The 13,083-nt window shown below is 42.6% G+C and overlaps 1 protein-coding gene across 1 annotated transcript in view; it reads right to left on the bottom strand.

The window, feature by feature from the left end:
- LOC126210343 (esterase FE4-like) overlaps positions 1-13,083 on the bottom strand; it is a 127,542-nt gene that overhangs the window by 77,590 nt on the left and 36,869 nt on the right. The window contains exons 3-4 of the mRNA XM_049939558.1: positions 7,611-7,770; positions 1,649-1,834 (exon numbers count right to left, since the gene is read on the bottom strand). Of these exons, the coding sequence (XP_049795515.1) occupies positions 1,649-1,834; positions 7,611-7,770 (346 nt within the window). The remainder of the gene's footprint in view (positions 1-1,648; positions 1,835-7,610; positions 7,771-13,083) is intronic.

Raw genomic sequence — 13,083 nt, 5'->3', positions numbered from 1 at the left:
AGTAGCAGTGCAGTCTTCCTGGTCGTCATTCTTGTATTATGTCAGCAAGAAGTCACAGTTCTTGACAGCAAAAGTCGGCAGCGGTGGTTATACCTCGGGGAAGCAATTCACCGCCGCTGTTCCACCGGATGTGTAACATTATCTTTTGTGGATGAGCGCATGTATAGAAAGTTGCTGCTTTGTTTGTGTTAAACCGTTCCTTCCTTTTTCTTATGTTATCATAAAAACAGCATTTCTCGTCACGAGCAACGATACAGGATAGAAATGGTCGGTATCTTTCAGGAGCCAATCGATGACGAGCAAGCAGAGATACACATACTGCCACTGTCTGAGTTTTGTGATTTTGGATTAGAGCTTGCGATACCTATACATCCAATTTTTGAACCTTGCCCACTGCATGCAAATGTCGCCCAATGGCGAAATGACAACAGTTCATCACATTCCAATTCTCGAGTACACTGACGTGGAGCATAGTGGATTAATGTGCTTAAAGATCTTCATCAAACCATGAAAGTCTTTCTGCACGTCGTAAGTCATGTACTGATGGTCCTCCTTAAAACGAGAAAACCATTTTTTTTGCCATGCCCTGTACATTGGCATTATCCCCGTACACGGAGCAATCTTTCTCGCAGCTTCTGCAGCTCTCTCCCCTCTACTCAGGCAGAAGAGTATGTCGGAAATGTTCCGATTTCTCCACTTGGCACTCCATTTTCTAGTGCCGCAGTTCCATTCACTATCAAATGGCTCAAATGGCTCTAAGCACTATGGGACTTAACATCTGAGGTCATCAGTCCCCTAGACATAGAACTACTTAAACGTGACTAACCCAAGGACATCGCACACACCCATGCCCGAGGCAGGATTCGAACCTGTGACCGTAGCAGCTGCGCGGTTCCGGACTGAAGCGCCTAGAACCGCTCGGCCACAGCGGCAGGCTCATTCACTATGTCCAAATGACAAAATGATAGTATAGCAACAGTGAACTACAAATGAAAAATCAGAATCGATAAATAAACCTGTAGCAGCCGAAATACCGACATGCAAAACAAAAACACTGTCAACTTATGCACCAATGTAATATATGATCTTCTGTTGTTGGCACACACAAAAAAGCTTTGAGTATATCATCTGTCCTTTGGGGGTGCCTGGGATGGTTTCTGTGGTGGAAAGGCATCCTTCCTGCCTTATTCCGAACCATAAACTTCATTCTTCTGAGGGAGCAAATTGCACGTTGTACCAGTAGCAAATTTTCTACCATCGGATTTCTTCCCACTATTATCTTCACACATTATTGTCCCTGTCATTCAGTTAAAGTACGTGGTCAGATGCATTGAAAATTAGGATATGTGAGCGTCTGCTGTACATCCTATTCCTGAGAACTGTCCCAAAATTTCTTACATAGAACTACGACACGTTATACTATAGCACTGTCACACATCATACTTGCTGCTTTGAAAATTAATGCCTGCAGTAAAATAAGAAATGAAACAAAGGACTACAACAACAAATTCTTCATGCGTTGTTTGGGTCACGTACATTACATTTCTGCATACAACTTTTCATCATGTATCTTCTTAATCAAAGTGGAACTTGAACATCTTTTTTGGAAGATAATTATTGGTGATGCAAATGACTAGTACTTACATACCCTTGGCCAGTGGAGAGAGTACGAGGGCGTGGCAGGACCAGCCCCCTGCACTGCAGCCAAAGATGGTGACATTGTCGGGGTCGCCGCCGAAGCTGGCGATGTTGTCCTTGACCCAGCGCAGCGCCATCACCTGGTCCTTGAAGCCCATGTTCCCCGGCACCACACGGTCCCCCGCGCACAGGAAGCCTGCAGCACCACATGCAGGAATCACCACAGCCGCTACCAACATCGTCTGCATTGTTTAATGAACTCTCGGAACAGCTGCCGTATGTCAGTAACTTTCCGCCACAATATTTCGATACAGATGGACTAACTCAATCTTATTAGCAAAGGGTTTGGGACTGACATAACAGCGTTGTTTTGAACACAGTCTCTTCTCAACGTGCTTTTTATTCAACGTGTTTTATCAACATCCTGAGGATCCCTTCCATGGGGAGTCCCTTGTCTTCCTGGGGGCCCAACTCTTTATGGAAGATTTTTAGGGGTGAGCAGCTTTAAGACTATGATATTTTGGTGACATACTGATGTTAGTTCTACCCTTTGGCCTCATGGGTTAGAGTCCCTGAGAGCTTCTGGAACGTCTAAACTACATACATAAAACGTAAAATTTGGTGTGGTTAAGGGGAGGTTAACTATATTTGGCCCGAAAAAAGCATGTTCTTTGAAAATATTTTTATCGGGATGTGTTATAGATATCAATGTCAAATTTGGTCAAAATGTTTATTGATATCTCCTCTACAAAATGGAATTTTTTCTACCTGAAATGTCGAAGAGCAAAGGTAGAAATGCCGTCGGAACGAAACAAAATTTCGATGTAGGCCTCCACGCGCGGTATGTCAGAGGTCAGCCGTCTGGTCTGAAATCAAAATTGAGTTGATGTTAGCGAAGTATATAATATTCCTTAGGAATTGTACCTCGCTTAAATTATTTGGACCATAGGAAACAAAATGGCGGCCATTTGAAAAAAATTGGATTGTTTCATCGATTTTTCGACTTCATCGGCCAAGTAAAAATATTTATAGTTGATGGATCGGAATAAAAGTGGTACAACTCCTAGACAGTTTAGTTAGCTTCATCGGAAACAAAGAATCATGCCAATCGGTTCAGTATATTTGAAGTTACCATACCGGGCGATAAAAAAAGTCATTTCGAGAAAAACGCGTTTGAAGTTTTGACTACATATAAATGCAATATTATGCAACTTACGTTCAATCTGCTATTCCGGGTCCATAAACTAGTCCTTCCCCTTTCTCATAGAGGGCGTTGTGGTCGATTTGGGCAATCCTGCGCTGCTCCAGAACCGCTCGTACGGCCGGTGGCAAGCGGTTTTCAGCCGCTTGAATCCGGTAGGCGTTCGAATGCTTGGCCAACTGCGTCGAATAGAGTCCCAGTGTGACGTCCATCGTTGTGATGGTCTTCAGAATTGCTGAATACCCTTCGTTGAAGCTGCTCACTGCCAAGAAAGTCGCAATCTCCACAGTCTTTGCACCAGAATGGAAATGCTTGGGGGCTATCGAACCCACACGTTCAAACTTTCATTTGAATTTTGTGTGTTCTGTGTTCCCCCCCCCCCCCCCCCCAAGCACCGGTACTCTAACTCGTCCTCCCAAAGGCAGAAAGTGGTGGGTGAAAAAGGCCGATTTCAGGCAGGTACATTTTTTGTTCAACCGCGAATAACAAACATGTCCGTTCCGTATTCGAAAAAACCGTTTCAGGTGTAGATTCTAAACACTTTTATGGATCCAAAAATGCGATTTTTAAAAAAATCGATTTTTTGAACCAACAGACAATAAACCTCCCCTTAAGAGAGAAGAAACTTGTTTGCCGCTTTTAAACGTCTTAGGAAGGTGTAGGAGGAATGTAATACTTGGTCATTCGGTATTTCGAAAGCTCACTCATACACACATTTATTTACAGGGTAGTAATGCCACCATCTGGCACAAATAGTGGGCGTTCTGAAGATCATGATTTACCGATAGCATCTCAGGTACTCATAACCTGCAAGCAGGGCCGAAATACCACCTCACTGTTTTCCTGAAAAAAGTACGTCAGTCTCAGCAGATAAGGGGAATGGTACAGAAGTATAAACGGCGGAATGAGGTAAACGAGGAGGCCTTCAAGACCGTAGCCTTCCTTCTATATATTGGAAATGTCTCCACGAAAATAGAATGGGTACTTCGAAAACATCAATTTAAATTTTTTCATCCTCCATCAAAAATTGCTGTGCTTCTGGGATCGGTCAAAGACGACTTAGTGCTCCGTAGGGTAGATGTTCATAAGATGCCGTGTGCGGCAGATCTAACACAAAGTAAACGAGGTGCGCTTTCAGGATCGCATTTTGAAACACCAGCGGCACGCTCGCCTCCGCTGAGCTAGAATATCCGATATCGCAGGACACTGTTTACCGCCAGTGCGATGAAATACAGTGAAGGAACAATTGTGGCCTATACTTCAAATTTCTGGAGCTATATTATCAATGAATAAGTGGAAGTATGTCTGAGCCCCTTATCAATCGGGCTAACGGGATGGTAGTGCAGTGTGTAGAATCGTATCACAGAAAAATTTCGAGCTCTGAGTAAGCGGGGTCGTCCTGCGATCGATATGATATCGAGGACGCGATTTTCCACCTCGGAGGACGCTCCGTGCACCACTCAGACTTGCAGCAGAACTGCACACACAACCTATACACAGGTTCACCTGAGTGCACAACGCATGCACTAGTAGCGTCTTAAACAGAGCACTGGGTACTGTCACCAATATACAATCGAAGATGGCCAGAAGCCTCTGTCTCCAAATATTGTGGCAGCAGTTTACTGTCGTCCAGCAGTTCGGCTGAAGTGTTATGGAAGAATTATATGAATGTGTGGTGTCTGTCCTTTTGGACATGTCCGAAAGAACAGAATCCACGCAAACACCCGCAGCTGTGAAACATTACACGGAAATCGAAGGTGACCTCTGCTGTCAGCTGCAGCGGGATATTACGCGGAATCAGCGGCGACGGGTGAAAATGTGTACCGGACTGAGATTCGAAGTTGGGATCTCCTGTTTACGAGTCAGTAAGCAGTGAGGCGTGTCCAGATAGTCGTTATAAACGAAACCATACCCACAGCGGAACGATTACGGAAAATCGAATTGAGACCATCTCCATACTGCGACAATGCGACAAATGTCAGCTTGTAGCAATTGTAGCGCACATGTTATTGTGTGAAAATAGGATCACAATTTGGAACGATTAGGAAGAAATTAGCACTTATCAACAGACCAGCAGAAAGTCATATACCGATAACTGAAGCTTTAATACCCGACTGGAAATATTACCCGTCCGCAAATAATAACAGTTATTCGTAGCTTCTGGGATAGTTTGTGTTTTACGAGTTAACAAATAAAACTTCAAACTTAGAAGAGTACATGTTTTGTATTGCAGAAGAATATTTTAAGCTAAAGAAGAATAACAAATATAAGGAATGGTTTCAAATTTTTAATCTATTGCTTTACGTGGGCTACAAAGAGGTGGACAGTTTTAATGATTGGAAGCAGAATACTATACTTTCTCTTTTTTTATACCTGGAATCTTCTATAGTTTGGTTCTAAAATGAGAACTGTTCTAATTTGGCAAAAAATGTCCGGCTCCGAAATCTCTTTCATTTATTGAAAAATATATGGCTTCCTCACATGCGTATGACGCATCCAGTGCATAATAACTTAAATTTTGAATATGTTTTTGAATGAATGTTTGGTATGTGTTTTTCCGTCACCCTTTTGTCTGTTATGAGTTATGCTGTAAGAGGTCCATGGCTGAGCAATTTATTACTGGCGCACTCGAGCAGATGTAACTTCGATGGATTGCTCACGCGCTGTCTGCGATATGTATGGTACAATAGAATCGCAGACCAGAGAGCAGTGTCGGCAGCAGTATGACTAGTAGCTCGCAGTCGGGCGGTTGGGTCAGGTCGCTCTTAGAGAGCAGTTGTCGAGTGTATAGCTCACAGAGAGCACTTTTGTCCTGTATGGAGTTGCCGGGGCCAGTCGTGGAGAGCGATGGCGGTGCCTGAGCGATGTAGTATAATGTTGTTGTTGTTGTTGTTGTTGTGGTCTTCAGTCCTGAGACTGGTTTGATGCAGCTCTCCATGCTACTCTATCCTGTGCAAGCTGCTTCATCTCCCAGTACCTACTGCAACCTACATCCTTCTGAATCTGCTTAGTGTATGCATCTCTTGGTCTCCCCCTACGATTTTTACCCTCCACACTGCCCTCCAATACTAAATTGGTGATCCCTTGATGCCTCAGAACATGTCCTACCAACCGATCCCTTCTTCTGGTCAAGTTGTGCCACAAACTCCTCTTCTCCCCAATCCTATTCAGTACCTCCTCATTAGTTATGTGATCTACCCATCTAATCTTCAGCATTTTTCTGTAGCACCACATTTCGAAAGCTTCTATTCTCTTCTTGTCCAAACTATTTATCGTCCATGTTTCACTTCCATACATGGCTACACTCCATACAAATACTTTCAGAAAAGACTTCCTGACACTTAAATCTATACTCGATGTTAACAAATTTCTCTTCTTCAGAAACGCTTTCTTTGCCATTGCCAGTCTACATTTTATATCCTCTCTACTTCGACCATCATCAGTTATTTTGCTCCCCCAATAGCAAAGTATAAGGTAAAACCAAAAATTACTATTTATAGCCGCACGCACATATAATTTGTAACAACTGATTTTGTACTATTGTTATATCAAGTTCCATGTAAATGTTTTGAAAAAATCTTTTAATAATAATCTTTTTTATAAAAATAACTTTTGATAATCGTTCATCTGAATTTAAAGATTTTACTAATTTCGCCTGTCCATGCTCATCCCGATTATCGTAAAGAAAAATCAGTTGTTTCTCTTTATACATGACAAATCTAGCGGCCAGCATTGCAATGGGCTGTGCAGAAAAATTTCTTATAGGAGCAGATATATAAGCGTTATCCGGCGACTTCATTGAAGTAAGAATTTTCAGTTTATTCAGAATGACTTTTCAGGGTCATCACGCAGCATTGCTGACGTCCAGATGTACCAATTTAGGGTCACAGTCACTTAATTATTCAAAGGTTATATATGAGTCACATTTTCATTGGGAGGTCAGTCACATTGTTATTGCGAGGTTACGGAAACAATTTTACTGTTGGGAAGTTACAATGTTCTACAAGGAACACACGCCATTGGAAGCGGCAATCTGTAAGTTATTTTACCTTAATTACTACTTCAGTTTTGTTCTAGAATTTGAGGAATATATGGAAACAAACATAGAATATACGGGAATAATGGAGCAACTCAGTGACAGATATGGGGGAGCACTATATTTCATTTCTTAGTATGATCTGTACTCATTGCGTGTACACTTTATCATTTTTAAATATGTTCTGTACTCAGTGCGTGTGCACCCTATTTCATTTCTTAATATGTTCTGTACTAATATTATTTAACGATAATGTTATATATATATATCTTCGACCCCTGTCCTCTTTGCCTCCGTCTTCCTGGTGCTGACAGTACATGAAAAAAAAATGGCCGAGTCGGATAGAGCGTCTGCCATGTAAGCACGAGGTCCAGGGTTCGAGTCCCGATTTGGGAATATATTTTTCAACTGCACAAAAAAAAAGAAAAAAGAAAAACATGTATTAGTCGGATAGATCGTGCAAAAAAAGAATTGTCCTCGCAGTTGCCGCAATGCTGTGTCCTGCCTAGTAAGCAGAAGATCCCGAGTTCGAGGCCTGGTCCGGTACACATTTTTACTTGTCGCCGCTAATTCCGCGTAAAAAGCCGGTGCAGTTGAAAACAGCGATCCTCTTCAATTTACATGTCATGGAACAAACTGTAAGCAACAAAAGTTTTAAATTTCACGCCTAGTCTATATTTCTTGGTTCTCACAATGGTCCCAGCTCCGTGTATGACGTTTGTTTTATGTACTCACCCAGCACTCCGAGGCGGTAGTTGAAGGACACATAGACGACGCCCTTCTCTATGAGGAAGTCTGGACGGAAGAAGTCCTCGTTGCCCGACAGAGCGGCCAGTCCTCCTCCGTGGATCATGAACATCACCGGCAGCAGACCACCAGAACACTCTGATGGCAGCTGGTGGACAAACCATCAAGCAGTTCAGGCCGCAGTTCATTTCAGGAAGGAAAGAAACAACTAATATAGATTGTCCTATTTGTACATAAAAGCAATATCTTTTTGTAAAAAAAAACAGCATACTCGCTTAAAGGAAGATTGCCAGAGTATGGAATGAAAGTCAATAGAAACTAAGATACTGAGACAGGACAGGATTTGTGATTGGTGTAAAGAATGGCAGCTAACTCTAAATATAGATAAATGTAAATTAATGCAGATGAATATGAAAAAGAATCCCGTTATGTTTGAATACTCCATTAGTAGTGTGGCGCTTGACACAGTCACGTCGATTAAATATTTGGGCGTAACATTGCAGAGCGATATGAAGTGGGACAAGCATGTAATGGCAATTGTGGGGAAGGCGGAAAGTCGTCTTCGGTTCATTGGTAGAATTTTGGGAAGATGTGGTTCATCTTATAAAACACTAACACGACCTATTCTGAGTACTGCTCGAGCGTTTGGGATCTGTTATCAGGTCGGATTGAGGGAGGACATAGAAACAATTCAGAGGCGGGCTGCTGGATTTGTTACTGGTAGGTTTGATCATCACACGAGTGTTACGGAAATGCTTCAGGAACTCGGGTGGGAGTCTCTGGAGGAAATGAGGCGTTCTTTTCGTGAATCGCTACTGAGGAAATTTAGAGAACCAGCATTTGAGGCTGACTGAAGTACAAGTTTACTGCCACCAACTTACATTTCGCGGAAAGACCGCAAAGATAAGATACATTAGAGCTCGTACAGAGGCATATATGCAGTCATTTTTTCCTCGTTCTGTTTGGAACAGGGAGAGAAGATGCTAGTTGTGGTACGAGGTACCCTCCGCCACGCACCGTATGGTGGATTGCGGAGTATGTAGATGTAGATGTAGAGTGTCAGATAAGTAAGATATGAAAGTGGAAACAACAGAAGTTGAGCAGGCTGCGCAGAACAGATATTTTGGGCCCTGAGCACTATGGGACTTAACATCTGAGGTCATCAGTCCCCTAGAACTTAGAACTACTTAAACCTAACTAACCTAAGGACATCACACACATCCATGCCCGAGGCAGGATTCGAACCTGCGACCGTAGCAGTCACGCGGTTCTGGACTGAAGCTCCCAGAACCGCTCGGCCACAGCGGCCGGCTTTTGGGATAATATTTACTGATAACTGGGGAGAGAGAAAGAGAAATACTATCAGGAACTGCAATGGCAAAACAAAATTCCCAGGAAAATAAATGCTTATTATTCAGCAGATTGGCGATAGAATTAAAAAACAAAAATCTGTGAAATTCATCTTCTGGGGTTTTTCGTGTATGGCTGTGAAATTTGGACAATGGAGAAAATAGTTAGAGATAAAATTAAAGTATACGTGATGTGGGTTTGGAGGAGACTGAAGAAAATAAAATGGGTGGATAAAGTGAGGAATGTTGAAGTACTGGAAAGGGCAATCGAAATAAATAAGTTTCCTAAACATGATAAAGGAAGGGAAGCAGACTGGGTAGGGCATAGTGTCTGAAAAACCGGAATGCTAACAAATGCCGGCCTGAAACAGGATGAGACGGTGACAGAAACGGTGTGTAGACTTTGTCAATAGCTAGAATGCTTTGCGATGACGGAAGTGTCCTAATAGATTTCTGCCGAATGCTGGTAAAGGAAAAGTATGCTGAGAATGAAGCTCGATCGAATTAAGCGTGCACCAAGTACTAGCCCAGGAAACACAACACGGACAACTTCAGACAATATTACTGAAGCCAAAAATGTAATATTGTCGTATTTTAACGAGTCATGAATTCTGATATCAAATACCGCACAGCGTACGAGCCACTCTCGACTATGCTAGTACCAACTTGAAATCACTTGACTTTCCGTTAAATGTCGCGCAAAATACGAGGGACCCGACTCTGACAAAATTCAAAAAATAATGACAGTCATCATGCTCTAGACCAGTCACTGCACTCTTCAAACTTTGCATTTTAAACACAGCTCAGTTCAAGTCACTACACTCTGCATTTTAAACATAGCTCAGTCCAAGAACTGCTTGCTATGCTTTTTAAATAAAATCATGAAAAATTTGACACTGACAAAATATGGTTCAAATGGCTCTGAGCACTATGGGACTCAACTTCTGAGGTCATTAGTCCCCTAGAACTTAGAACTAGTTAAACCTAACTAACCTAAGAACATCACAAACATCCATGCCCGAGGCAGGATTCGAACCTGCGACCGTAGCGGTCTTGCGGTTCCAGACTGCAGCGCCTTTAACCGCACGGCCACTTCGGCCGGCCGCTGACAAAATAATCTATGCAATTTTGCAGCATGTGCGTATCGATCACGAAACTTGTAAACTTGTCGTAACTAACGTGCAGTAATACATATGTCGTACTACCAACTCAAGCACACTATCTCCTCAGATCCTCAATAGTCACTGACTCAAAACCCCTTCAGTAGTGTAGTTGAACAATTAATTCGGACAAATGCAGGGCGCTACATTATTTCTGAACAATTAAAACGCCCGGGTTCCCGGGTTCGATTCCCGGCGGTGCCAGGGATTTTCTCTGCCTCGTGATGACTGGGTGTTGTGTGCTGTCCTTAGGTTAGTTACGTTTAAGTAGTTCTAAGTTCTAGGGGACTGATGACCATAGATGTTTAGTCCCATAGTGCTCAGAGCCATTTGATCCATTTTGAACAATTAAAATAGACTCTTTTGCCAGCCAAGGATGATACCTGGCGCCCTGAATTTCTGCTGTCTGCAAACGATGCATGGCTGATTTTTGCAGTCTCTGTACGTATATTTGCTTGGCTGGATACAGTACGAATTTTTCTAAAATATATGCATCAACACAGACTTTTTACAATGAAATGATAAATATCACAAACTTCTCCTTGATGTATCTTTCTTCTTGGTTGCTGTTGCAATGGACTGAAGTGATGAAATTATATCATGACGACGGAGGGTATTGTAATCAAAAGTGTGGAGAATAATATGGTGTACTGGATTCCTGAATAAAACCAACCTGCTTTCAGAAAAATATGTGTTACATTACTTACTGAGCGCCCCTCATACAAGACGAATGACCAACGTCATCTACTACTGATCAAAGTAGGATCATACAGAATATAGTTGACAAATATGTGATTGGCTCGATGGATATTTCACCATTAGATCCCTTTCTGCTATACCGGACTGCGAATGTTTAACAGACCCAAAAGTAACATCAGTTGTGTCAAAAGGAAGTGTAAGACCTCTAATGTTCTGATTATACATAAATGGTTTACCACATATCATCAGCAGAACTACTGAGAGAGGTGACTCCGTGGTTAGCATGACGGACTCGTATTCAGGGAGATAGCAATCAGCGATCCAGATTTAGCTTTTCCCTGATTTCCCTGAATCGCCGAAGTCAAGTGCTGGGAAGGTTTATTTGAATGGTCACAGCCAATTTCCTTCCCCATCCTAATCTGAGGCCGCGTGGGGTAGCCGCGTGGTCAGGGGCGCCTTGCCACGGCTCGCTAGGCTGGCCCCGTCGGACGTTCGAGTCCTCCCTCGGGCATGGGGGTGTGTATTGCCCTTGGTGTAAGTTAGTTTAAGTTAGGTTAAGTAGTGTGTGAGCCTAGGGTCCGATGGCCTCAGCAGTTTGGTCCCATAGGGACTTACCACCACATAATCTGAGTCTGTACTCTGTCTCTAATTACCTCGTTGTCGATGGGAAACGGTCGTTGTGGCCGAGCGGTTCTAGGCGCTTCAGTCCGGAACCGCGCTGCTGCTACGGTCGAAGGTTCGAATCCTGCGTCGGGTATAGATGTGTGTGATGTCCTTACGTTAGTTCGGTTTAAGTAGTTCTAAGGCTGATGACCTCAGATGTTAAGTCCCATAGTACTTCGAGCCATTTGAGTTGTCGATGGGAAGCTAAATTATAATCTTCATTTTCCTTCAGCAGAACGATAAAGTTATAGCAAAGAAATAATTATTAAGTCTCATTCACATTGCCACATGCAAACTCAAATCATGGTGGAGACAGGGGTGGAAGCAGAAATCAAGTCAACATGTCACAGGTGGTTCAGGTTGACAACACATTATGACACCATCTGTCGAATGAGTATACATATTCAGCAGAAAGAGAACTGCAACAGATAACCAAAGGAAGTGAGACCAGCATTTTTGTTAGCTTGTAAGGTATGTTGCAAGAAATTCTGTCTCTTTCACAAAAGCACATAGCAAGGAACTGAAAAACAGCCTGTTAAGTGAATACAGTAGAATAAGGATGACACATGCGGTCATTACAGACCGAGCTTTGCACAGTAGCCTATCAGCTCCCTTTAAATACTCCAGCTCTCATCATGAGTTGATCCTTGGAACTGATGACACTCATAGTAATAGAACTCTATTCCGTGATTACGATACTGTAATGAATCTGTGTCCTAGATGCTCCAGCACACTCTCTGGACTACGTGAAGATGTATTATTTATTTTATTTTGGCTCTGAGCACTATGGGACTTAACAGCTGTGGTCATCAGTCCCCTAGAACTTAGAACTACTTAAACCTAACTAACCTAAGGACATCACACACATCCATGCCCGAGGCAGGATTCGAACCTGCGACCGTAGCAGTCGCGCGGCTTCGGACTGCGCGCCTAGAACCGCGAGACCACCGCGGCCGGCTTATTTTATTTTCTAGTTCCGTAGGACCAAATTGAGAAGCAAATCTCCAAGGTCATGGATTGTGTCAGTATATGGAATTACAACATAAAAGTAATAACAGATAAAATAAAACGTTTATAAACCAAAAAAAAAGTCAAGACATAAGTTTAAGTAAACGCAACCAACAATACAACATAAGAATCAATTTTTCAAGAAACTCCTAAACAGAATAGGAGTGACCCATGAGGAAACCCTTCAGTTTCCATGAGAAAGCGCGTGGATTACTGCTAAGATTTTTGTATTCTTGCGGTAACGTATTGAAAATGGATGTAGCAGTATGCTGCACACCTTCCTGCACAAGAGTTAAGGAAGTCCAATCCAAATGCAGATTTGACATATGCCGAGTATTAAATGAGTGAAAGCTGCTAATTCTTGGGAATAAGCTGATACTGTCAGCAAGAAACGACAGTAAAGGATATATATATATTGAGAGGACAATGTCAAAACACCCAGACTAGTCAACAGGGGTCGACAACAGGTTCGTGAACTTTCACCACTTATTGCACGAACTGCCTGTTTCTGAGCCAAACGTATCCTTTTAGAATGGGAAGAGTTACCCCAAAATGTAATACCATACGATAGAAGCGAATGAA

Source organism: Schistocerca nitens, chromosome 10 (assembly GCF_023898315.1).
Source record: "Schistocerca nitens isolate TAMUIC-IGC-003100 chromosome 10, iqSchNite1.1, whole genome shotgun sequence".
Taxonomy (NCBI): Eukaryota; Metazoa; Arthropoda; class Insecta; order Orthoptera; family Acrididae; genus Schistocerca; species Schistocerca nitens.
Note: the sequence above shows the minus strand (reverse complement) of the source record. Positions and strands in the feature narration are given on the sequence as shown.